At 40.2% G+C, this 25,815-nt stretch overlaps 1 protein-coding gene across 1 annotated transcript; it reads right to left on the bottom strand.

Annotated features, from left to right (window-relative positions):
- Positions 1-693: 693 nt before the first annotated feature.
- TMEM242 (transmembrane protein 242) lies at positions 694-20,670 on the bottom strand. Its single transcript, XM_058801932.1, has 4 exons — positions 20,496-20,670; positions 18,647-18,747; positions 14,424-14,561; positions 694-1,879 (listed from the first exon to the last, which is right to left on the bottom strand). Exons 1-4 carry the CDS (start codon positions 20,629-20,631, stop codon positions 1,781-1,783), a joined length of 474 nt encoding a protein of 157 aa, XP_058657915.1. The 5' UTR covers positions 20,632-20,670; the 3' UTR covers positions 694-1,780.
- Between the last annotated feature and the right edge of the window lie 5,145 nt (positions 20,671-25,815).

The following is a 25,815-nucleotide window of genomic DNA, read 5'->3' as shown; positions in this document are numbered from 1 at the left end:
ACCTGCCTAACCCTCAGAGCTCTACAGTCTAGAAGACCACTCATTTTCCTTCTGAGTTTCTCCTGAACTGTGTCCACGTGCAGTCACTGTGCTGATGGGGGCAGGCAAGGGTAGGACAGCCCTCTCCAGAGGCAGCCAGCACAGATCCCACGCTTTGCACAATTCCAGGCACAGCCATTCACTTCAGGACAGAGCAAGCCATTTCTCCACTGAACATGTGAGGCACTTTGAATGACTGATTTAGGTGAGCTATTTAACCCAGATAAAGATGACCCAAATCCCACCTTAGAAACCAGAAGTAATCCTAAGGACATCATGCGATTTGCATTTATTTAGTCCACTTCAGTACCTGACCAGCTATAATGAGACAGCTGCTTGTTAAACTTGGTAAAGTCAGCACTAATATGCTTAAATGTAGGCAAAACAGGGCTCACCGCTCACATGAAACTAACAAAAATACAAAAATAGTACCATTTTTCACGTGTGTATGATGGCAATATTCACCACAATATATTTAATATTGAATTACAAGCATCAAGCTCTGGAAAAGACATCAACTATTACACTTTAATTGGTTAAAGGTATTATTTTAGTGTCATGTTTCATAGGAAAGCCATACTTCTCTATTATTCATCTGACATTTAAAGCTTTTTTACATTCTTTCTCAGGAATATAAAGACTTAAATCACAAAAGACAAGTTTCAAAAAGACTTTATTAAATCTGACAACTGACTAACTGGACTTCGTGCAATTAATAAGAAAATCTGGTAACTGAGCAACAAAGGACAGTTCACTGATAGCACTTATTTTTTTTTTATTTCTGCAGTTTTACATATCTTCATTTCTGCAAGTACAACATTTGAGTAAGACATTACTCGTTCTAGTTTACACCCACGCTTCATGAGGTTGCTGCAGTGTGGAAAATGTCACATTGCTTCTCCTGGTAGAAGAGCCACAGAAATGACTGGGACACACAAAATTATTCCTGCCCATATACTTGGCTGAAAACATTTGTGTAGGACTGACTGGGTGCCTCACTGTTTTATACCTTTTTCACTTACCATTTCAATTGATATACAAATATAGTTGAGACTTTTATACACACGATCAGATTCGTTATTGTGGGATCTAATTTTAAAAAGTTAACATGAGAAAACCATGAACTTTGTAGAGATTCTCCTGCAGAGGAGCTTAGAGGTCATGACTTGCATATTGGGTTTTAAGCTTACTCTTCAGACATATAAAAATGATTTAGATACTTTCTCTGTTGAAAATTCAAATATGTCCTTTATTTTTGAAGAGTGTACTATATGCTTTACCCTCAGGCTCAGCAAGAGATCTGTTATGATTGACTTGATGGTTATATTCCTAATAGGACAAGTCACTGAAAGTAGTGTTCATGTTTCCTAGGGAAATTTCATAAAATTCTTCTTGAAATGCAGGATGGGACAGGAGTTTACTGGGATTATATTCATATATTTACTAATCAAGATTAGTTTATTCTCTTAGTCTTTGAAAAAGTCTTTTTTTCCAGATGAATCCAACTTATCTTGGAGGGTTCATTTTCTCATGAATCAACTATACCAAACATGCTGAAAAGTACAGTATAAACTGGTTTGGTTTGAAATCTCTTCCTCCTGGATGTCAACTGGCATTCCCAGGTTCCGTGCACTCAGTCAGTAACTTGCTCAGTCTGAGTCTGTTTTTCCAGAGGGGACGCTTCTGCTACTTCCACTCCTGTTCTTGCTGGAAGAGCCATCTCCAAATGGCTCTGAATCTTTCACTTGGATTTAAGTAAGTCTTCCCATTCAACACTGGACTCACTATTTTTAGGAATTGCTGGAAAGATTGACTGCATCTTACTTTGGAATTCTTTCATCTGTAAAAGAGATTTAAAAATAAAATCAGTTAACTGCTACTAAGGAACAAATAAAGTAGCCCCATGAACCTCACAAAGCAATGTGTGTGAGGTAAAGAATAAGTAAAAAGCTTTTAAAATAATAGAAAACTAGGACTTTTCCCCTGATTATGTTAGTTCAATTAACAAAGTGAAAAAAAGCATTAAGGGACCCACAGCAATCACCCCTTCTAATGCACCACACAGGGGTGCCTCATTTGGAGTGCTTGCCTGAATGATCCACTGCTGTTACATGAATTAATACACACACACACACACACACACACTTAAAATATTTTTGTTTGGAGGAAAATTACCTCCATGGAATGTGCTCCTATTTTGACTGCAGTTCCTTTTTCTACACTTGTAATGGATAAAAGGTCCAGTAGTCTGTTCAAGGATTTTAAAACAAGGGCTAAAGAAAAATGCTGTTCAGCTCTGACAGCTTAGGTTTATCCCACCATAAAGGTGACAAAACAGTGGATAAAGGTGACAAAACAGTCTCATCCACGTGTATAGAACAGCAGGAAAGAAAACAAGATTCATAACAATATATGGGACAAAGCTTTTCTTTCACTGCTCTTAAAATGCCGGGGAAGAGGAAGTATTTCCATATTATACAGATATAGATAAAAATAGATATATGATATTTATAATTAATATTTATGCTAAGAACTTTATCACCAATACGTGATTCAATAGTCCTGGAATGCCAGAACCAAACATTCATTTAAATAAAAATCACTTCTTTTTAGACTTAGTGAGCTTCTTTCTTCCAGGACTTTTACATGTATTTTTATATATAATATATCTTTAAAGGATAGACATGGAAAACCAGAACAGTGAAAATCCTGTTACACAAACAGCAGGATGTACAAGGGGAAGTTTTGGACTGCTATTTTTAGGAAGCTCTATGACAGAATGTATGACATTCACACAGAGAAGACAGGATGTGGTATTCAAGCACTGGATGCAATGACCTCTTGAAGAGCAAATGCAGTCTCAGGCAGTATGTCCCACAGAGAGGTTCCAGGAAATCTAGATATTCCAAACAGCCACACAGGCATCTGCTCTCATATGCCTACGTTTTGTGTGTTATAGGTCATCAGTATTTATACAAATACCTCTGGGTTGTTTTCTCTGCAAGTCCTTCTGTGTATGAATAATTCTGACAAAGAATTGGTACTTCTTTGCAGACATGCTACTGGAATACAATTATTTAAATTAAAGCTGATACAAAGAATGAAACCATTCACAAATAAATTACCAGTCGTTTAGTAAGACAGTAGCTAACTATGATGGATGAAAGCATTTCAGAACCCTAGTTTTTGTGTAATAATGCCTGGGTACTGCTAATCAAATAAAAATATATGTTATATAAAGTAGGAGGAAAATTCAGAGCCAAATTATCCTTTTTGCTTTTTCCTGATTTTGTTCCTAAGTAAAACTAATTCACTCTCTATTTTGTATTTCATTCTGATCAGATAGTTGTTTTGATTAATTATTCCTTCTTGGTTTTTAAAAATCTTGGCCATCATCCACAATTATTCCTAAACTAACATTTTTGCTTCTCATTTAAAACTGAGAAGCTCTCATAGACAGCTAATGTTTCCAAGAATAATAAACACCAGTATCAGAGCTGACGTAGAAGAACAGCCCAAATTACATTAAACAATTGCTGCCAATTCAATACAAGTATTTACAGTAGGAAATGTTTTAGGGGCTTTGGCTTAGCTGTTTTTTTCCAGTCCTATGTAATTAAGTTATTCCAGTTTGCTGATGGGTGGAAAACATTCAATTTACTTAACATTTTTTTCTTCCTAAAGAGTGATTCAACTCTTCTATTCTTTCATATCACTCTAAGTATTATCTGGGTGTTTGGAACACAGGAATGGTCAAATAACAAACTGAGGTAAAATGCTGTAGCTCTGTTGATATAACCAAAATAAAATATTCAGCATCAGACAATGATCTGGTGCAGTGTGGATTTTCTGGCTGCTTCTAAACTCAGACTTAAATTTCTCTTAGTGATCAATTTAAATGATGCAGTCATGAGCTCTAGAAGACACCTCTGTTACCACACTGAAGATGCACAAAATCAAAGGGAAACTAAAAGTAATTGTATAAAGCCTCCAAAAAGAAGATGATGGGTGGAGCAACTCATAAATCTGCAGTGATTCCACTCTGACAACCACCTCATAATTATTAACAAGCCAAACCCTAACTCTTGAATGCAAAAAGCAGTCTTGTCTGGGAAATAAAACACTACAACTTGGTTCTAAAAGAAAAAACTGCTTATTTAGACAGCACTGAAACACTGTTAGCAGCTGCAGATTTAAGAATATTAGATAGATTTCTGTCCCCTCAAAACATTAATTTATGTTCTGCAGGTAAAAGCAACTAATTTCCTGGAAAAGCAATCTTTCCTTAACACATGGATCAGATCTGAAATATTCAATGTCTTTATTTTGCTTTTAAGACTCTCAGAAATTTCCTCAGCCTTGTCTTCTCAGACTTTGATGCTTATTTGTAAAACCACTTTGAAAGTGATGCCAGATCCAGTGTCTCATTTGCCACTCCCTTTCCCACCTGCCCTTTTCCACAAGCACACTGCACAAAAACAGATTTTCATTGCCATTCACAACTTGGACTGTGTTTATGTTTTCCCACAGCTTTTCCTCCTTTGTGATTCCTGGACATCGATCTATTTCAATAAATCACAATGCCAAGCTGATCACAAGTGTGCACTGTATTCTCAGGGTAACACTTGAGGCTGTCGGCTCTTTGGGAAGGACATTATCTGCACTGACTGGCCTGGGCCTCATTAACACCTGACTTCACAGCATGTCTAAAACGGGGCCAATTTCTTCCTGGTACAAATGTCACAGCTACTAACTCTTACTAGAAGTTTTCATTTTCATAGCTCTTAAAAGATAATGCAACCGATTATCTTTCTCCACAACAGTTTTTAAGTTCTCACTAGTAAGACATTAAGGAACTTATTTAATTCCAGTCACAGACTCCTATTTCCCCCCTCTTATCCCAGCCAGAAAGTGCAGTCCAAGGTTTCATTAGAGCTTTGATCTGGACCTCAAAGGTAGCTTCTCCTTTCCTTCCTCTTCCACCAATAACATCAGCTTCTGAGTTTCTTCCTTCATTTCCAAACTTGCGCTTAGTGCTCTCCCAAAGGCACTTCCAAATCCCAGTCACTGTCTTCCCCTGAACTCAGCACTCCCCTAAAACTCACTTACCTTAAACCATGGAGAAAGCTTTCAAAGAGAACTATTCTCTGATGTCACAGAACTGGTGGATACCCACATATATAACCATGAAAATCACATCCCTAAGTTCCTGTCCCTTCTCTCCCACTGACAATGTGTGCCTACTTACCAACCATTCTAATACCCCATTTTAGGTTGTAACTTCTTAATGGACAAACTTTATGATCTTAGAGGTCTTTTCCAGTCTTAATGATTCTGATTCTTTCAGAGACAAGGAATTCAGTCTTCTGGGCCTTGACTGATCAAACTCCATTAAATATATTTTTATAATTGAGACTAAATTTGGCCTCCAGAGTACCTCACATTGGCTTCCAGGTTGTTCTTGCTTGCATTTAGTTGACACTGTCACACTAGGCCAATTGCAACTTCAAAGCATCCTTGCACTGAAAGTAAAATTTGTCCACTAAGCATTCAATTTAGTCCTTCAACAAACTGGGCTCACCAGTGCCCAGTCCTCTGGCAGTGTGGTGAGCTTCTTGTGAAGATGATTAATCAGCTTTATGTTCTATTAATACTGAACACTTGAGGTGTGAGAATTAGGACCTTGCCTTTACTTGCTTTAACTCCTGGGACAAACACACTTCTTGATGAGGGAAATGCTGCAATTAGGAATCTCTGTCTTGTCCTGCCTTTTCCTTTCAGCAAACATGCAACACAAGAGGTCTCTTCTCCTCTCTCCTCCCTTTCAGGAAATCTCCTATATTTCCTCCACATTCCACAATACTCACGTCAGTGGTGTCAAATCAAAAGGCTTTAATTTAATTGCAAGAGCTAATGTGCTACATAAGCACTGGAATGTTTTGCATAACTCACTGCAATGGCTGCCTCTTTATTATTGCCAGCCACACTGGCACCGGGGTACTCAGTTCAACTGCGATAATGTCTTCAATTAATAGTGCAGTAAACCAAGCACTAAAAGCTGAATGTGCTTTACCTCTTCCTGCTGCCTTCAGTACCATAGGCCACTCTCAACTGCTGCTCCTGAACCTACAGGTACATGAACAATTTGTAACACATTTCTTAATATTCCAGCATGCTCCATTCCTGCAGGCGACTCTCTGAAGTGAATTTCACTCAAGTGAATTTTATTTTTTTGTCACAGATATTACAGAGCTTTACGCTGTTTTTTCTCGCCAAATAAATTACAGTAACTGTTCTTCCTCTGTCAGGCTCCTTTCTAAAAGGGTATCATCTACCTTACTGCATTAAATAATCTGTAATAGCTACAGATCACTGTTATTTTCTTATCTTAACCTAATGATCCTGCCTCAGATGGCAAAAATATGGGGACCTAAAAGCATCTTCCATTTAATAATCTCTTTTTAATGTACATCGTTGACAGAATGTCACACAAAAATTGGGATAGCACTATTACTGAGAGCACTTACATGGCCGCTCATATTAAAATGAATGGAAGAGGAGCTAAGAGAGTCTATTTGATTCCTAGAATGAAAGTTTTAGGAAGAAATGTTCTCTTTAACGTCTGACATTCATAATAGGCCAACGCAGATTCCAGGAATTATTAGTTTCCTATTTTAGTAGGAAGTGCTTACATTAGCTTCCAAGAGAAATGAGGTTAGATGCCCTGAACTGGAATTTCAAGTGGCAGCAGAATGCAGCACATTCATGCCCTCAGCTCTCCTCAGCCACCATCCATTTCACAAGGCATGAAGATGAGACAGGCCGTCCTGGATTTAAAAGCATCAGTGAGGATTGCTCTTGCCACCTTTTCCCAAATCTTAAAATGATTGCGGTTGCCCTTGTTAGCAAATGATTACCAAGGGCCACAGACAGAAATAGCAAGTTATTTGTAGAAAATGACAAGTGCTCAGCCCTTGCAGGACTGGAGGAGCAGAGCAGCCAGCCTGGTGGCTCAAGGTGATTGTCCTTCTCTCAGTGTAAAATGGGGCACTCACTGAGGGTCACTCTGTGCCAGCTCTGGAATAACATGGAAAATAGAGCTCTGGTTCACATTCTTACACCTTGCACTTCGCTGGAAAAGGCATCATGAATGTCTGGATCATGCAGAACTACAAGTCTATGAAAATGGCCCTGAGAGTGTTGATCCTGGCAGTAAAAAACCTAAGATCTTCTATGTACTCTCATGGTACCCTGTTCAGCACCTATTTGCTAATTCCAGCATTTCAGGCCTACTCAGAGAAAAGCAGCAGCAGAATTGTGCTAACCCATCCAGAGAAGTTAGGAGTTCATACTGGCCCCATCTCATGGAAGCTTACACACGTGCCTAACTTTGTGCAGTGCTGAGCACCCTCTGTGAAATCACAGAGCTATTTACAGTGCCCAAAATTAAACAAACAAACAAACAAACACATTCTCCCACAAATTTATCTCTATAAATCCTTTGTAAGTGGGTAAAACATATTCAGTGCTTTTTAAAAGAAAAACAACACGAAAAGAACCTAAATGAACTTTACAGGGAGAGGGGGAGAGGACCATCATTGTTGAGAGCAGAGCTGCCACAATTCCCAAACAATTTTCAGTGTGTAGTAGCCTCCCACAGCTACTCCATATTCTGTCTTGAATTACTGGTGAACTACAGAGAACTGTCAAGTCACAGGGGTCAGGCTGCCTCTTTTCCAATTATTGGGTCACATGAAGAGATAAAACACATGAAGTACTTTCCTCACATTACTTTTCCACAAGTGCAGAAGACATGTTGCTCATTCATAAATGGGAAGAGAGCTGATCTCCATCACAAACATGTTTTACTAGCCTCACTTTGGTTTCATTTCGGTGCAAATGTGACTTAGATCCCGAAGTGGGAATAAGATGCTATTCCAGTAAAAAAGCCTAAAGAAAGTAAAACTGTTCTGGGTTAAGGCTAGATTATTTTGAATTTAAGTATTAAAAAAAAAAAAGGACACGGTTAGCTAATTACATTCAATTTTTTTATTCACAGAGACAGCAACTTTGTAAACTGGATTCTGAAAAAAAAAAGAAGGAATTTCCTTAGGTCCAGAAATACAGGAGTGTTCTTTTCACTTTTATACATTCCCATGTTGATATTTCTGAAATAAATGTGATGAACTTAAATTTTTGTAGTAAATGGGATCTTAAAGTAAAGGCTTTTGTGCCATGCAGAAAAAAGGAGTGTGGCTATAACTGTAGATTGTGCCATTTACTTCTGCAGAATCTTACTTTCAACTCTGGGTGCCTGGAAAGGACATCCACATTATTAGTCATTAGTTATTAGTCATTGCCCCTTAGCCACCCTGGGCAATTTGAAACATTAGTCTTGAAATAATTTTAAATTTAAAGTAGTTAAATATCCAGAGTTATAAAGCTAGCTGATTGATGGACCCAAAATCTCAGGATGAGTGCCCCAACCCTATAAACACTTCTGTGCTGTAATCTGGATTTCTGAATTAAATTCAAAAATACGGATAATCTGTTGAGCAACCTGAGTAATTTTTTTCCCTTGATATGTCCAGGAATTCTATTATAATTATAAACCATCCACAAGTGAGATTATATACATCATCCACAAGATGGTATATATAATTTGATTGATTAATTATTCTTTCTTGGTTTTTGATGCTTATTTGCAAATTCAAGGCAGGGGAAAGGACCAGCAAAAATCCTGAAGTCCTCAGTGAGGTTTCAACTTTGTTGCCTCGATGGGGGCTGAATTCCCTGCAGGAAGCTGTCAGAGGCAGAGTGGCACCCAGAGGCAGGCAGGGACAGCAAGCAGGGTGCTCAGCCCACAGCCGTGGTCACACTTAGCACACAGGATGATGCCATGGAACAAGATGTAGCACAAGTAACTCACAGCTGTCAGAGAAGCCTGGATTCATCTTCTACCTGTACCTGCTCAGTTCTCAGCTACTCGAGGCCAAGACAGGGACCAACCCTCTCACACACAGAGGGTGGCACAGAGGCATTTCAGACCTCAGGCTCCCCAAGGGGCTGGTGGCAGCCACAGCTGCGAGTCACTCCCGGGACACAACAGTGAAACCCCTCCAGACAGCTGCAGCCACAGCCTTCCCCTTTTTGAAATACTCTCTTACAGCTGGCCCTATTCATAAAGCAGACTGTAGCTTTCCAGTACAAAAATTATGATCTTAATCCTTGAATAAGCATTCTGCCTTATCAAGTAAACAGTGAAGTTCACTGGTTTCATTTTTTTTTCCTTCTTGAATAAAGTATTAGCAGTACATAGGTGTGGAGACCAGTCCTTTCCAAACCAATTAGGCAATATAAGCAGCAGAGAAAAATGGAATACAAACAGGAGGAGGAAGTGCTAACTTGTCCTAGTACTCCATCTTCTTTCTAAGAGCTTGAGTTTAAATTAGCATTGAGGAAATAAAAGTGCATTAAAAAATGGCAGATTTGATTCATATAGAAATACATGATCATGAAATATCAAGGAAAAGTAAGTTTCTATTATGCTATCAGACACAAGCACGACAAGAAAGAGAAACTTCATCAATAATATATTTGTGAGGATTAAATACAACAATAATTAAAAACTTAAAATATTTAGAAATTACTCTAGGATTACTCTAATTTTTAGGAGATATGGTGGTTTTATAACAACATTTACTCATTTATGAAATAGAGTAAAAATTTCAGCCACTGCAATATGCCCACACTGGGATTTATAAATCTTAGTACAATTAACAGATGCCATATATGAAGACTATGTCTCCATGCTCTCATCTTCTGTTTTACATTAATCCATCCATAATGCCAATACTCCTTTGTATTTATACTGTGCCTATGACTATAGTTTCACAAAATTATAACAAACATCACTCAACATAAGCAGGGGGATTTTATTTTTATGCTCAAAATGGTGATTCAGAGGTTAGATTTTTAATGGAGAAAAGCAGTTCACTTAGGAAATGTTCTTTCCATCAAAGCCACAACAAGGATATATTCTCTACATTGCTTTTAATTGTTTTAGATGTCTCTTTATGGCCATGCAATTGTTTTAGACTCTTAATATTTAAAAGGTTAAGATCAATGAAAAACAGGATATTTCATTAGGAGACACCATAAAAGTGATAAACTAATATTTTCTAAGTATATTAGTCACAAATTGCTATTGCTATTAAATTCTTATATTTTTCCAGCCTTCCACAGAACAGCAACAATCAGAATCTCACAAACCTACATATGAATCATCCCAGCCCTTTTCCTATGGGACAGAGAATGCTTTTATTTTTGAGGAAATGAAAGCTAATTTATTGAGGACATAAAGAACAAGAGGGCTTTTAAAGCATTATTTATCTTGTTTGTTAATTGTTGTACACTTCACTCAACAAAGGCTTAGGGCATTGTTCTGCTTTTAAAAGAAGGTTCATAATTGCTGGCAGCTTAAAAAAAAATAAAGAAAAAAGAACATCAAACATTAGTAGGTATGTTTTAGTATCTGCCGAGTACTCTGTAGCTGTGAGTTTAATTTAAAAGAAAGGTTTACAACTCCAAAGTTAACTTCTAAAAAGTTCTAGAAAAGGTCTAGAAAATTGTCACCTGCTGTAGGTGACCCTGCCTTGGCAGAGGGATTGGACTACATGATCTCCAGTGGTCCCTTCCAACCCTAGTTATTCTGTGATTCTATGACACTAAAATTTTTCCCAGTAACAAAAAGATGTGGTGGATCATAACACTAGCAGAATAGGCAAATAAAATTTTAAAAGTTTAATTTTTGGAAACTTCAATGAAAATATTTGTTTAGTTCAACTGTAACAACAGCGGGTTTAAGATATTTTGAATATTTTACTTTAAAAAAATTTTACTGAGTAAAATGCCATTTATTCTTTAACTGAAAATTTTAAATTTCATTGAACAGCTATTATGCAGAATTTTGAAATAAGATGTTTCATCTACTAATTTTAAAATAAATCAGAAATCATAAATTGGTCAAATCCAACCTTTTCTACAAAATTTCTTTTAATAGTTCTGTGGTTTGCATCAGCAAACAGTCATCCCACTGCACCAGGAGTGGTCACCCATATGGTTTGGACATTGCAAGCTCAAAACCAGCAAGGTAATGCCATGGAAGATAATACCACGATGTGGAAGTTGTTAAATAGCAAATAAACCTGTTGAAAATAATGGTGCCATTTTATTTCAAGCCAGACTTATTTAAAGCTTGTGTTTAACACAGCACAGGTGCCTCAGAGAGGAAGGCTGCAGGCACATCTGGATGAGCCCCAGATTCAGATCAGGAGAGCTCTTTGGAAGTCAATCTCCCAGCTGTCCATGCTCCCTGGGCACGAGTCTGTGTAATTACTGCACAGTCTCAAAATGCATGACCTGCAGCTCCTCAGGGTGACACAAATCTGAAGAAGCATTCTAGCAGTGCACATAACACAGTCCAGCTGCCAACAGGCATTCAAGCCATGGGGCAAGGCCAGTGTCAGTCCAAAGTTTGAAAATTCCTGGAATGGTGGTAGATATCAGGTCCTCAGCCTGCTAATGTTTCACTGCCCTGGTGCTGCTGGTCAATAATACTCATTAATATAGAAAGAGTTTTTATGCTCAGAGATAATCAAAGGTGGTACAAATTTAAATATTTTCTCGAGTGACTGCAGGAAGCAAGTTTAAAAAGTCTGATTATCACTGACACCTGATTATTTTCTCCAAGAATTACAATGTAAAAGCATTTAAGCACCATCTCCAAGGTTCTAACGAAAGATTTCTTTTATGCTACTTAAAAAAATAACTTAAATCATTATGCAGCTAAGTCCTCATTGAACCATCACTTCTTCATTTCAGAAAAGGAGTTGAGTGGAATTTAGTGGCATTTATTACTTAGCAACCTGTCACCAGATTACAGCAGTGGTAACTGCAATCAGAGAACGTTAACAACCTAACCTGAGACAGAGTAAAATCTTTTCTATTCCTTACCAAGACATAAAGATCAGCCACTTACTCTCAACCCCTGGGTTATGCTGGCATAAAAGCAGCAGACTGTAAAGCCATAGGGAACCACCTTTAACAATAAAGCTATTTAAGAGCCGGAAGCAGGCATTGTCACAGCACTGTTTTAAGAACTAATGAACCACAAAGATTAAATAAAAATCTAGAATCACCAAATCTGGTGTATCATCTCAATGCCTGAAAGGAATCTTAACAACAACTTGTTTCTAAGGCAAACACCGGCTGTCTCAGAAGGTGTGAGGATGAGACATCCTGAACTGTGGTTTCAGTTTCCGTCCACAACACAAAACTGCTGAGCAATCGCGCCACTAACACAGATTAATTACAACGCATCAAGAAACCACCGCTCCACTTTGCTCTTTCATCTCTGATTTTGGAAGTGATGAGAAGATAATTTAAACAGGCACAAAGCTCAGGATAACACATACTTTATCAATGACTCACTGTCCCATCAATAATTCACGCTCACGGGAAACATGTATCCCGCCATGAGAAGCATTTTGGCAGCGATGGCCAGTGAGGCCGCTGTGCTGGGGTCGGCACGGCCGGGCAGCGCGGCACGGCTTCCCTAAAGCCCGGCTGGCCGCGGGACACAGCCGCAGTCCCGGGATCAGGGATGGGCCGGGCCCGCGGCGCGGCCGCTGCACTTCCGGCCCGCGCCACCGCGTGTCGCTGCGGGGCAGCGGAGGCGCCTCGGCCGCGCCCGGCCCCGGGAGAGCCGCCGGGAACGCGGCAGGAACATAAAGCCCAGAGGGCAGGAACGCAAAGCCCAGGGGGCAGGAACGCGAACCCCAAAGAGCAGGAACGCGAACCCCAAAGAGCAGGAACGCGAACCGCAGAACCCAAGCGGGACTGGGCGGCAGCAGCGCCCGCCTGGCTCAGTCGTGCCCTCCAGGCGTGCGGGAGAGGCTCTGCCGGGCCGGGCCGGGCCGCTCACCAGGCATTCCCGGCTGCGACACAAGGATCAGGGCCGCCCAGGGACACCGACTGCATATCCCCACTGCCTTCCCGGCGGGGCCAGCGCCGTGGGCAGCGCTCAAAGCACAAAAAGCACCGAGCACACCCTGCACTGTGCTGCTCCAAGCTCAGTGCCCAGCTCTGTTCCTTCTCCGGCCCAGGCAGGCCTGCCCCGGTGTGCTGAGGGCTGGCCAGGACGGGAACAGCCCCACGGCCTCCCTGGCCACGCCAGTCCTGCACCAAGATCTGCTGGCTCTGCTACTCCTTTTGGTGTGGCGTTTGCCAACCCATCACATCCCATTTTCCACTGAGGCTTCTCGTACTTTACTCTTTCAGATGACTCAAGACATTAAACACTTAACAATTCAGTCCTACTTGGAACTCCCCTTCAAATCTTGCAAGTGAAAGTCAAGTCCTTTATTCACCAAGATCCCACCTACAGAGTCACAGGGACTGAGCTGGCAAAGGATTTGTGAGAGTGCTGGAGCAGAGGTACTCCCACATGCAAATGAAGCATACTTCTTGTTTGCTAAATCAAACACCTCCACTGCCTACAATCAGAATTTTACTATCCTTCACAATTTAATACTGAGAAACAATAGTAGTACCATCTTTCTCCTTTATATATGCTTTGCTGAATATATAAATAATTACCATATAAATTAAAAGAATTCATTCCTAGTCCTAAAGAGGAGGCAAACAGCTCTCCCAAACTTATAGCTGCAGGGGACTCTAAATCACGGCTCATTACTAGGGGCAAACAAAAATGCTCACATGAACTTCAGTGTTCACCCTCAACATTGTGAAATACTGGAACATAATCAATTTACTGAAGATTGCTGTAGGTGGTATCCTGGGATGTACAAATGCTTCCTGAGCTTCTTTGCCTTGATGTGACATGTCAAGGACCACCATCCTAATGCACAGGATACTCAAACTTCTGTCCCTTGCTGCTTCTAGAAAGCAAGCTGGCTTCCTTTCAGTTTTTCTTACATCCTCTGTGTCCTGATGCAAAAAATAGAACTTGGACAAATAAATGCATTGCTCTAAAAATAGGATTCAGGGGGATAGCCTTCAGTTCGATAAGCAAAGTTAGCAGCTATTATTTTAGCCTCTAAATTAGAACACTGGCTCTTCTGAGAGGTATCTGAAACATCTGTGCAAATAAACATGAAGCAGGACATAACTGTCTCCTCCCACAGCATGCCATTTTTTGCAGATGTAAGAACACCCTCCCTGTTTGCACACATTCTGGTTAGTCATTCTACAGGTGGTGAATGAAGGTGCAATTCTTAGGCTGAGGTAGTATAGAGATGCCATCCCAAGATGCATTACCCAAGGAAAAACATAGAGTTGGGGGGATCACGCTTGCTACTCACACTGTGCACGCCCAGAGCCTTCCAGATGGCAAAACTCAGCAATCCAACTCCACACCATGCATAGAGTGAGCCCCACCCCAAGGCTCGTAAGGCCAGTGAGGAACCACTCTCTGGTAGTGCTGCTGTGGCAGTAATCCCCTAGAACCAATGATAAAAAGTTCATGACAAAGTGAACAATAATTGGAAAAAAACATTAAAAACTAAGAAAGTTGGTGATTTAGATTTTTTCCTGACCTGACAGTTGCACTAGTGTGGCCACAGGAAATTTTATGGCTGCCAGCACACCTCAAGAGCCAAGAAAGGGGCTGGATGAAGTGCCTTCCCACCAGGACAGATTTCACAGTTGCCCATGCCACCTGGGGATGACTTTCATTGCCCAGAGTCAGTTGTTCCATGGGCACAAGAATCCAACACTCAGTTATCTCACCAGTCAAAATAGAAAAATGAATCTAAACCAGTCACAAGCCTTTATGCCAGTGGCATCTGAACATAATCACTGCATGGCATTGATTTTGGTACTTTTTCATGGGGGCACCTGATGGCCTATAGGTCTTTATCTGCACTTCTGGAACCTACAAGAACATGAGCAGTTCTCATCTGCATACAGAAAGGGTATTGCAGTGACCCAGGGATTAATTTAAGAGGGCTACAACTTTTTTTCCCCTCTGAAGGATCACTGTTCAGTTGTTCACATGTAAACACAGATTTCAGATGGTAATTGTTAAAGATTGGCATTTATGGTCCTTACACAACTCAACAGTTCTACTTAACTGGGTATCTTTGAGAAAAGAAAACCAAGCTCAGGGGCAACATAAATGAGATTGCACACATAAAAATCACAAAAAATTATTTCATTTATAATATAAAATACTGAAAAGCAAAATTAACTTTTGGAAGGATCAAAATACCTTTCTCCAAAACATGCCAAATAACTTCTTTTTTTCTCATCACAAAAAAGGGGGAGGGGGAATATTTTGTATTCTTGGTTTAAATTTTTGACTTCTTTTTAAATGCTCCTCTTTCTTCTCTGATACAATTAAACATACTTAATGTCTACCACTATGGTCAGTCAAATAGCACCAGTAGTTTTTCTCCTCTTGGCTTTGTATTTATTGAAATGTTAAAATGATCCTTAGACAGTCCTCAGCATTGACACTCCCCCTTGGGATTCAGCTGTAGGCACAGCTACCCAAGGACAAACATGCACTTGGAAAAGGCACAAGAAAAACGGATCTTCACCCTTATTTTTTCTAATTTGGACATCCCAAAGTGGAAGCTGTTAACAAAAACAATGCTTTGTAAGCAAACACACACAAAAAGCAGAGATCTCTAGTCACGCTGTAATATCAGGTTCTATTATCTCCGTACCACAGATAATGAACTGTTATAACTCTTTCAGTAGAGACTGCTCTGAGTATTGAAATGCTGATTATTTTTGACATTTTTCCTGCTTCCATAGTCTAACCATATATAACAACACTGAGAAAAAATGGTCCTATTTGTAAGATGGGAAATGAATGGACAAAAATATCCTCTACACAGAATCTTTAAATAGGAGTCATTATCTGTGAAAACTGCTGGCAAAAAAACCCAACCAACTACTATTTAAATGCTTGATTGTCCCAGAAAAATAGTGGTAAATGGAAACAACTGATCTGGTTTTATTGACTGCAGTCAAACAGGGTTCAGTCACAGGCTGATTCCTCAGGGCACTTAAGTACACAGGTAAGGGTTTCTGTAAACAGGACAGCTGGTTAAAGGATTATCAGATACAATGTTTAGAGCAACAAGAAAGTTGATTAATGAAATGCTAAAAATTTTCAAAGGACAATGGTAGCATGGAACAAAAAGATGACACCAACAAAAAAAACCTAAGAGAATTTAATTTTATTCACTAACCTGTTATTCTGTGTTCAAATTCTTTTCTCATCACTACTCTTATGTATTTTTTAAGAAAACATTCTTTAATTTAAAAAATGAGCTTTTAAACAATATTGAGTCTTTCCAAAAACAGGCCAGAAAAAAAAACAGGGCAGAATGAACAGATTTGTTTTCCAAATATATGCTGCTTTTTTCATTTTGTTGGTTGCTGTTGTTTTGTTTTCCTCTGGAACATATAAACAGGAAGTGGGAGAAGGAAAAAAATCATTGCTTTTTTATTCAGACAGGCCTTGATTGTGTAACTGCCCCTTTGTGTGCAGAGCATGTCTAAAAGGAAGCAGTGCCTAAAATAAAGTGTGTTCAAGTGTTTTGGTTGATTGTATTCAGTGTGTTCACTCTTTTGTGTGACCTAATCCATTGTGAAATTAAACACCTGGATAAATGCTGCTAAAACTGGACACTTCTCAAAAGGAGGATGCTGCAGCTGAACATTTAAGTTTAAGAAAAAAACCCCATCAACTAACCAGGATCATATCACCATCCCAATGGCATATGTATTGATGTCTTCACTAGAACAGGAATAAAATGCCAGAAACTGAGGGCTGGTAGAATTAATTCCTTTAACACCAGTGCTGGTTGATGCTGGCTTAAAGTACCTGTCAAACTATGGCCTCACCTTAATATGGATAAAAATCATATTTAGGCATTGATCTAAAAAGGGTGAAATATTTTGTAGTTATTATGCATGATGCATTATTAAAAGTTACTTGCAGTAAGTAACTATAAATTTAAGTAAGAATGCTAAGGCAAAACTTCATTGGTACCTCGGGGAACCTCTACAGCGAGTTAAGCTACTCTCAAAGTCTAGTCTTTCCTTTTTAAAACTGCTCACTGACAAATACCTTAACAAAAAAGTACCTTTCTACACTCTGGAGTACTTAAGTCAAGAAGCCCAGGATATCACAGATTTTTCTAGCAAACTGTTGTAATTCTTTTGCACAAATAGCAGCTAAGATCAAAATGATATATATCACTTGATGACATTTCTAGCATATATATTCTCAGATGTCAATGCAATGTCACTCTTGATAAATTTCACACTGATAACAGGACAGTTCAGACACCCAGGAATATATGAAAGCTGGAAAAAATGCAGTGCTCAAGAGAAAGGAAGTTAGAAAAAAGGATGGCAAAAAAGGAGACAATTTCCCTATTGCAATGTATTTCCACAGCTTGTGAAATAACTTCTTGTGGAGCTTTCTAATTTGTCTATTTCAAAAAAGAAACTCATGTTTATTGTTTCTGTAAAGGCAATGAATGAGTCACGACACAGCAGCCTACAGAGCAAAGTAGGAAAGCAAATGAAGGATCTCATGCTCTTTGACCAGAAAGGGAGATTATGAGTGATCAGAAACGAAGGTTTTGATAGAAAGTACAATGGAAGAATTTTTTTCTCTTGATATGCATTGAATTAACTTGATATGTTATTGAATCATCATTTTTTAAATAAACAAAATTGATCAGTTCTTAATTCCCTAAGAACACCCATAATACATGTTGCATTTTAAGAGCTTGGTGGAGATGAGCCTGATCAATTTTAAGGGCCTATTTTTATGCTTTTGGAAATAACAAAGCATTAGTGAGGAAAAAAGCATCCTTCAATTAAACATGCTGTGTTTCAAATTAATACAACAGCACAGTGTAATTGCTAGCTCTTCTTGGCAGTTCTTTTCTTCAGAATGCACAAGTGGATCCAGTTAGAAATTGCCTGAGCTCAGACTCATTTTGAGATCATAAGATCTCACAGTCCCATAGTACTTGTTCTCATCCTTCCCCTTATACAGCGAGATGGGAGTGGAGACCTTTGTTTTGACTAAATGATCCCACTTACATATTCCACAGCTTACAGACCTTCTACCTCCTCATTCCCACCCTTACTGCAGTCACCTTGCTTCCAGACTCACTGCAGCACTCTGAGACTGCATGGTGAACTGGATCCCTGAGGTGATGCAGGCTCATGTCTAAAGCGTGCTCACATCACAGAATGAAGAGAGATCAGTATCTGTATTTCACTAACCAGAAGTATGATTCCAGCAAACAGTGTAAGCATTATGTATTTCAGCTAATCTCAAGTACTGAAGTATTTAGCAGGGCCTACTCTGAATAGACTTTTAAATTAATCCTACACCTGTACTGAATTCAATTAAATCTAGTGCTCTTATCATCAACTTTGCCAAGTTCCACGTATATCAGCATGTCTATAGAGCATTCAATGCATTCTTATTTCCTGCATTATCACTACTGGGAAACTAAAAAGATCTTAAAAGCTTAAAAGAACAAACCTTACTGAACCAGTCTGGGTTCTTCTTTTTTGTCATTGCAAGTGTAGTGCCAAAACCTGCTATCATTCCTGCTGTAGCAACAGTACCTAGAAAAATTCCACCTGCCAAGAAAAGTTGAAGAAATAAAAATCAATACTTTGAAGAAAAAAAACCAAACAACCTGTTTAGAAAAAAAAAAACCAGAAAGTTTAAGATTTGTTAGCCATGCTGAAGGGAAAGGCCTAGTAGTCTACATTTTTTATGCTAAGTCAGTATGACAAAATAGCAAGACAAAGAATTAGTTCTATGAAACAAGGAATTTTGAAAATAATGTCATGTGTATGTATTTTCAAGCCACACACAAAAATTCAAATCCCAGGATGCTTTTTTTGCAGTACTTTGAGATTCCCCTCATGCCATAACCAGCCTACTAAAATCTTGTTCTATGGTGATGCCTCACCCTTCCCTAAATGGGAAATGTAATTGGTTTCAAATGGCCACCACCCATCCCTCTAAAAACCATTACATAAGCAACACTTGTTCTTCAGCTTTATGTTTTAATACTCTATTTAATTTTCTTTTAAAAAATTAAATAACTGAATTATTTTCATTAAAAAAGAAAGAAAATTACACTAGCAAAAGGTATCCCAAGAATGAAAGCATCCCTTGCTGTTCAGTTCTTTCAGTTTCAAAAGTCACTTGAGGTACCTTGATCCTTTCTAGCTCTTGCACCAAAGGCACATGGAGCCACACCTGCCCACTCTCAAGAAAAAGGCTTGTTAATACTGCACTGTAGAAATCAACTTTATTCATATTAAAATTTAAAAATTTCAGGGGCATTACATGTTCTTCCTTTGCAGGTATTGATACCCATCCTGTTTCCCCTTTCCTAACACCAGTTAGGTAATTTTAAAATGGTCTGAATAGGAAATAAGCAAAAATACAGTTAGATTAGCTCTCACTTTTTAAAAAGTTATTGATCTGATTACTGTGATGAGGAAGTTTCCTGTACTCCTGTCAGTGAAATCTGTAAGGTGCCTCCTCTGCTCGAGAGCACAAAGACTTCGCACCTTGGCCAAATTATGCAGTCCACTAAGTTCTACATTTCCAGGTCAGGTAACCAACATTTCCCCAATTTCAGACACAGTAATTGGCGGCGGTAGGTCCATCCTCTGGAAGGGTCTGCCCGGGATGTCCCGGCGGCAGCGCTGGGACGGGGCCGCCTGAGCCTGGGCCTCCGCTCCGCCGGGGGGCGCGGGGAGACAGAGCAGACACCGGCAGCAGCCGGAGTTAGGGAGAAAAATTACAATATAATATAAACGTGAAGCCGCACAGCGCCGCCAGCCCGCCGTGCGCCCTGCAGCTGTGTGCGGCTGCGGAGACTGGCTATGCCCTGTCCGCGGTTCCACAGGCTCGGGACACCGGCTCCTTCCCTTGGGGAATCCGCAGCGCTGCCGGGAGCCCGCAGGAGCCGCCTCTTCCCGAGGGCTCCTGCCGCCTCGGGCCCGGCAGCGCGGGGCGCAGACCCCTCAGGGCTGAGCTCCCTCCCGGGCAGGAGGCGGCTGCGCTGGGCGCCCGTCCTGTGCCGTCCCGCTGAAGGGTGAAGGGTGACCGGCGCCGCCGCTGCCAAGGGCGAGGGGAAAGGCGGCCGACGCCGCAGGGGCTTCCTCGCTGTGTCCACAAGCCGCGGCGAGGCCATTCCCAAACGTCTGGCTTACTCCCCAGGGGCGGGAAAGAGGGACAAGACCTGGGGCTACGGCAAGGGTAGCACGGCTGGGGACGGTCTCAGCGTGCCGCACACGCTGCTGCTCGTCCTTGAGCCGTGCAGGGGGAGGAGGAGGAGAGGAAAGGAGAGGAAGGCTGTCTGCACCTTTGATTAAGAAGAGCTTGTCCTGGGATGCCGCAGAGCTCCCAGCCCCCCGGGGCAGGGACAGCCCGCGCCCAGGGTCTGGCGGCGCCGCGGCCACAACCCCGTCATGGGCGGCCCCGGCGGCAGCCGCCCCCATGGCTCAGGGCAGGCAGGAGGAGGAGGAGGAGGAGGCTGCAACCCGGAAGGAAAGGGAGCTGGGCTGGGACACGCAGCCGCCTTCCCTCCTCCTCCTTCCCTCCGCGGCCGCGCAGCCCGGCGGGACCCAGCGGCAGCGCGGGCGGAGCTGCCGCCCCTTAGGAGGGGCCTCCGCCCTGGGGCGTGTTCAGCATCCCGAGAGCCCAAACCGCGCGCAGGGAAAATCGGGAAAAGTTATCCAAGGCTCTTTTAAATCTTTAAGGCTTTTGTACCAGGCTCATAAGGGGTTTGGTTTTGCGGGTTTTTTTATGTTCTTGGGACAGATCGCGTAGTGGACTTTACGAAATAAAACTGGGAGACGTTATTAATTCCGTTCTTAATTTAGTAAGCTGTATCTTGACGAACGGTGTTCCTTTAAAGTAGATATTTTCATTCCGAATTGTCATTCTTTCAAATTATGTAAATAGTTTTTTACACTATGAGAACATACAATCGGAGTTTTTTCATCTCTGCACCACTCTAATTCTTAGCTGCTGACGAATATAAATTGATGTGCTACCTAATTTTATCACTTTATCAAACAGTGTACTAACTTAAGATTCAGTATGAACAGGTAAAGTGAATTTTTAGTTATAACAATCAGTACTTCAACAGCAAACAATGAGTGTAAATAAATCCAAACCAAGCGTTTCTTCCCCAGCTTTGTATCTTCCTTCTTTGTATCTTTTAACATAATTTATAGCATGTATCTAAGGGTCTAATTATAGGCACTGGGTTGCTAGGCAAAAAATGAGTATTTTGGGAAACTTCCTGTTCATGATACTTCTAAATACCAACCCAAAGCTGTTTCCTAATAGTGTGCTGTGTAAATTAAGCAATATTTTACACAGAGAGCCCATCACTAACTTATTTTTTTTTCTAATCTGGACAGCAAGCAGATTATTCCTGCTTCTTTTTCCCATGAAAAAAAATACCCCAAAATCCTCTGTGTGCTTTGGAATAGAATTGGACTTTGCCACAAATAATTACAAAATATCCTGGAAAAGCTTAGAGAGGGACGTCTTAGAAAAACTGCAGTGTGACAATGTGAAAAGAAGAAATTACTTTTTATATAATGTATTTAAATTAATTAGAATGCATAAAACTAAAACAGGAGCATGCATGTCATTTTGATTGTAATTGGTGTCAAGATCATCACTGCACCTGATAGAGGAATCCTTGAAGTGTGAGAGAATTAGGTTATTGTGTCTTTTGTATTATTTTGTGTCTTTTATGATAACAATCCTGTATTGTCTTCTCAGAATAATTTTTTGAGTTCACATCAATCAAGACAGTCAATAGTTCTTTGAAATCACATCAATCTTTTTTTCCAATTTTTCCAGAACCAGGAAGAAAGAGAAGAGAAAAGTATAATAGTGTTATTTAATCCTTGTTTGAACAATGCCAAGAGTCTATATTTAAGAGAGTCAGATCAGATCTGTCTCTATTAATCATTCAGAGAGACTAAAGTAGAGCATAAAGACCATAAAATCCACTCTGAATAACTTAAAATTCTTAGTGTTGTAAATTTTACTTGCTTTAAAAAATCCAAGAGATACTCAGCAGAACTGTGTTCATTTAGGTTACAGTATTAATCTCTTCTTGTTGTATAATTGAATATAATGCTTTTTTTTTTCTTTTTATTGCAAAAAATCTTTGTAAACCAAAAGCAGACAGTGAGAGGGAGCCAATGTGTTCCACTTCAAAGGATGTGTAAATCTCCACTTGTGATTCTGACGTTATGGTTAGGAATTTCATAATAACCCCTGGGTTTTAACAAAAAATTGGTAACGTGGTGCCTCTCCTATGGGAGTTCATATTTTTGTACAGTATTGGCGAGGGAGGAGTGTGGAGGGTAAGCAAGACCACAAGGAAGAAAACAAATTTTAAAATAAAACCAGAAACAATTTAGCATAAATATATTCCCTAAGAGATTTTTATAACCCTTGCAAACACGTGGCATTGCTGCCAATAAACAGCTCTATCAAGAAATAGAAGCCGAGCGTACAAACTTGTTAATGTAATGCTGTGAGATATTTCAGTCCCGGCCTGTGTGTCTGCTGCTCTCCTTCCTCTCCAGTGCAGGGCTGCACAGTGGTACCTGGCCACCTCCACTAACAGTGAGATCCACTTGAGCACCAAGCTTGCAATTTAGGTATTCAGAGGCAAAAAAGCTAGTTGATAAGCTGACTGGGACTTAATAAAGGCAGTCATTTGTTATGTTCACTAAGTTAGCTGTCTGATTTATATAGGCAAAAGTTTTGAGTGCCACTGCAAAAAATGTTGGCACCTGAGACACAGAATCCTGTTTGGAGTTTGAAAATCCAATTCAAAACATAGAGGAGATTGATTTGCATACTGGTTAAACTGATGTGTTCAGTAACTGAACTGGATTATGTAAAAGAACTTGGGAAAGAGCTGGACACTGGTTTTGGAAAGAGAGAAAAATGCAGCAGTTGAGCTGCCCTTTGGCTCTCAGGAGAGCTGAGCTTTATTCTCTGCCTGACTCACTGGGGTCATTTCCTCTATTTATGGCAGCTTTGATATTCCTGAAAGCACCATGCAGCATCAGCACTGTGTACAGGCAGGGGTATGAAGAAACCAGTTACATATTTCCAAACAATTTTCTAGTTGATTGGACAAGAAATTAAAGTGTTCTGCAGCTATGATTTGGTTTCTGCAGAAACCTCTGTTTTTATAATTAGCTGGTTACTGTTGTGCATCTCCTAAGGATCTGGTGGCTGAAATTCCCATGTTGAGAGTCTGTCCTCAGATCTCTTGTCTCACTGCAGCAAAAATCTGGTCACTAAATAGAGATGTGTAGACTTTAATTACAGAAATACTGACAAAAGGCAGTGCTCATTTGTCAAATGTACTCACAATTGTAAGAAGAGCCTTGCACTGGAGAATCAAAGGACACATAAAAAATACTAGTTGAGCTGGCTTCACCTACTTATGGAGGGGTACTTTTTGTTTTGGAGGTGATTAAGGAGATTAATCATTTTGCACGAGGTTTTGCTGTGGTTCTCCAGCAAAGGCAGGAGCTGAGAGGCTGGATCTCCAGATTTCCAGCCACCTACCCCAGCCCCAGAGATGCTTTTCTAAGCTGCAGCTTGCTTCTGCAGAATATGCAGCACTCTTCCTTAATTTCACTTCTACATTTGGGTATTCAGGAGCACATGTGAGGCATAACTTTGGACAAGACTGGGGGTGCAGGCATGCTGCAGAGACACCACAGCAGCACTGTTTGTTATGGCCATAGCTTGGCCAGTTTCAGTAAATGGCTAAAGTCCTGTTGGCAATCTGGCCAGAGTTCCAGTTATAAATCCCAAATTAGCATTTGGGGATGATGACATTATGGCATATGGTCAGAGGCACACTACAGATTTCAGAGCTGTTGATAACATATAAAGGCTGTCACATGCCTTGGACAGAATTCTGGTGAGGCTGCAGATATGAGAACTCTTAAGTAGGGTCTTCTTTCATATGTCTATATCTATTTGTTTTCTGTTCTTATCCTTTTTATAATACTTATTTATTTATATTAAGTTTATAATATTCTCTCTTGGCAAGTGAAATATGCCCATATCTGTTTGGCTTTGCTCACATTTACTAGAGAGGAAAATCACAGATCCCTTCCCAATTCCTGTGGTATTTCCATTGTCTTTAGTGACCTAGAAAATATATTTACAAGTTGTTTTTTTTAATTTCACTGGATACCACATCTTTAGTGGTCTTAGTATGTTATATTTCATTATAGAACTTTTAATAGTTACTTTGCTGTATCATTTTAGAAAAACCTCTACTGTTGTCCAGGAGAAAAAAGTATTTCTGATTAAATTTAAAAAAAAACCCAGCAAAATTAATTATTATTTCCATGATGTCACTACAGCATGGCCTGGTACTTGTGTCTCAGCCACTCTTACTGGAATGCTGCAACCTGAGGTAATAGCAGGAATCCTGAGCCACCAGACCATCTGACCAGGTTCTGCTGGGTGGCAGTCTGGGAGCAGGATTTCTACAGAGAAAATCTGCTCCTGGCCTATGGGGCCAGAACTGGAAACTTCCAAAATTATGGTTGGCAAGACAAAGGAGGCCTCTCTCAGAGACAGTCCCATAGACAGAGTTGTCCTGCTGTGGCTCAAGGAGATGACTTTTTTGGTAACTCAAACAGGTTCCCACAAAGAGTCAGGCTGAAATCAGGCTGCCTGGAGAGATTGTACAATTTCTTTTCAAGGAAGATTTCATGTGGATAAAGCTGTGAGTGAGTTGCTCTGAGCATACAGCTTGAGCCTGCTTTGGGAAGGAGGTTGCACCAAGACCTGGGTGTCTGGTTTGACTCCTCCACAATCATGTTCATGGGCAAGGGAAACTTCAAGCTTGGCTCTCATGGAAGCCACACCATGGTGGCTGCAGGGTGGGAGGGGGTGCTGCTGGCAGAGGGTCCCTCAGAAGCTGCTGCATGTACCTGTGGGAGCGCTGCTGTGCCCACCCTGTGCCACTGGCCATGCTCATATAGGCAGTGACACCAGTGCTGTGTGCTGCAGAGGAAGAAATTGGACTGGCATTTCATTTATTGTGGGGAGGTGGCCACTATAAATTTGTCTTGTGTATGCCAGTAGTATGTCACCTGCTGAGAAAGCCAACTGTAGAATTAATTGTCAGGAATATGAGATGTATATTTTTCCTAATTGGCTTCAGTGCAATTATATCCAAAGGCCCTTTTCACAGTCATTCACAGAGCTTAATTGGTATAGTTTAATATTACAATGTAAAAAGGCCTGGAAGGAGAGCTGGTATTAGGTTAGGTTCCTGATGAGTTATAATTATCACTTTGTGTAGATGGATGGAAAACATTTCTAATTAAATTAGTCTTGTTACATAAATTAATATTGTGCTCTGGATAAAGTACTTCTGATTTCACATCTAAATTATTTTTAAGAACACCAAGTTTGTGCCAGAATTTTACTTGGCAGGTCAAATTCTCTTTTAAAATTACTTGACTTTTCAGTAGCATCTTATGATAGGTTTCTGCACTGAAGATGTTTGGCAATGACAGAATGATTCAAGGGTTGGACAGCAAATAAAGTAAAATATAATAAAATAAAACTATGCAACTACCATAATTTCCTAGTTCTGTGAGCAT

This window comes from Ammospiza caudacuta, chromosome 3 (genome assembly GCF_027887145.1).
Source record: "Ammospiza caudacuta isolate bAmmCau1 chromosome 3, bAmmCau1.pri, whole genome shotgun sequence".
Taxonomy (NCBI): Eukaryota; Metazoa; Chordata; class Aves; order Passeriformes; family Passerellidae; genus Ammospiza; species Ammospiza caudacuta.
This window is presented reverse-complemented; position numbering and strand designations above follow the sequence as displayed.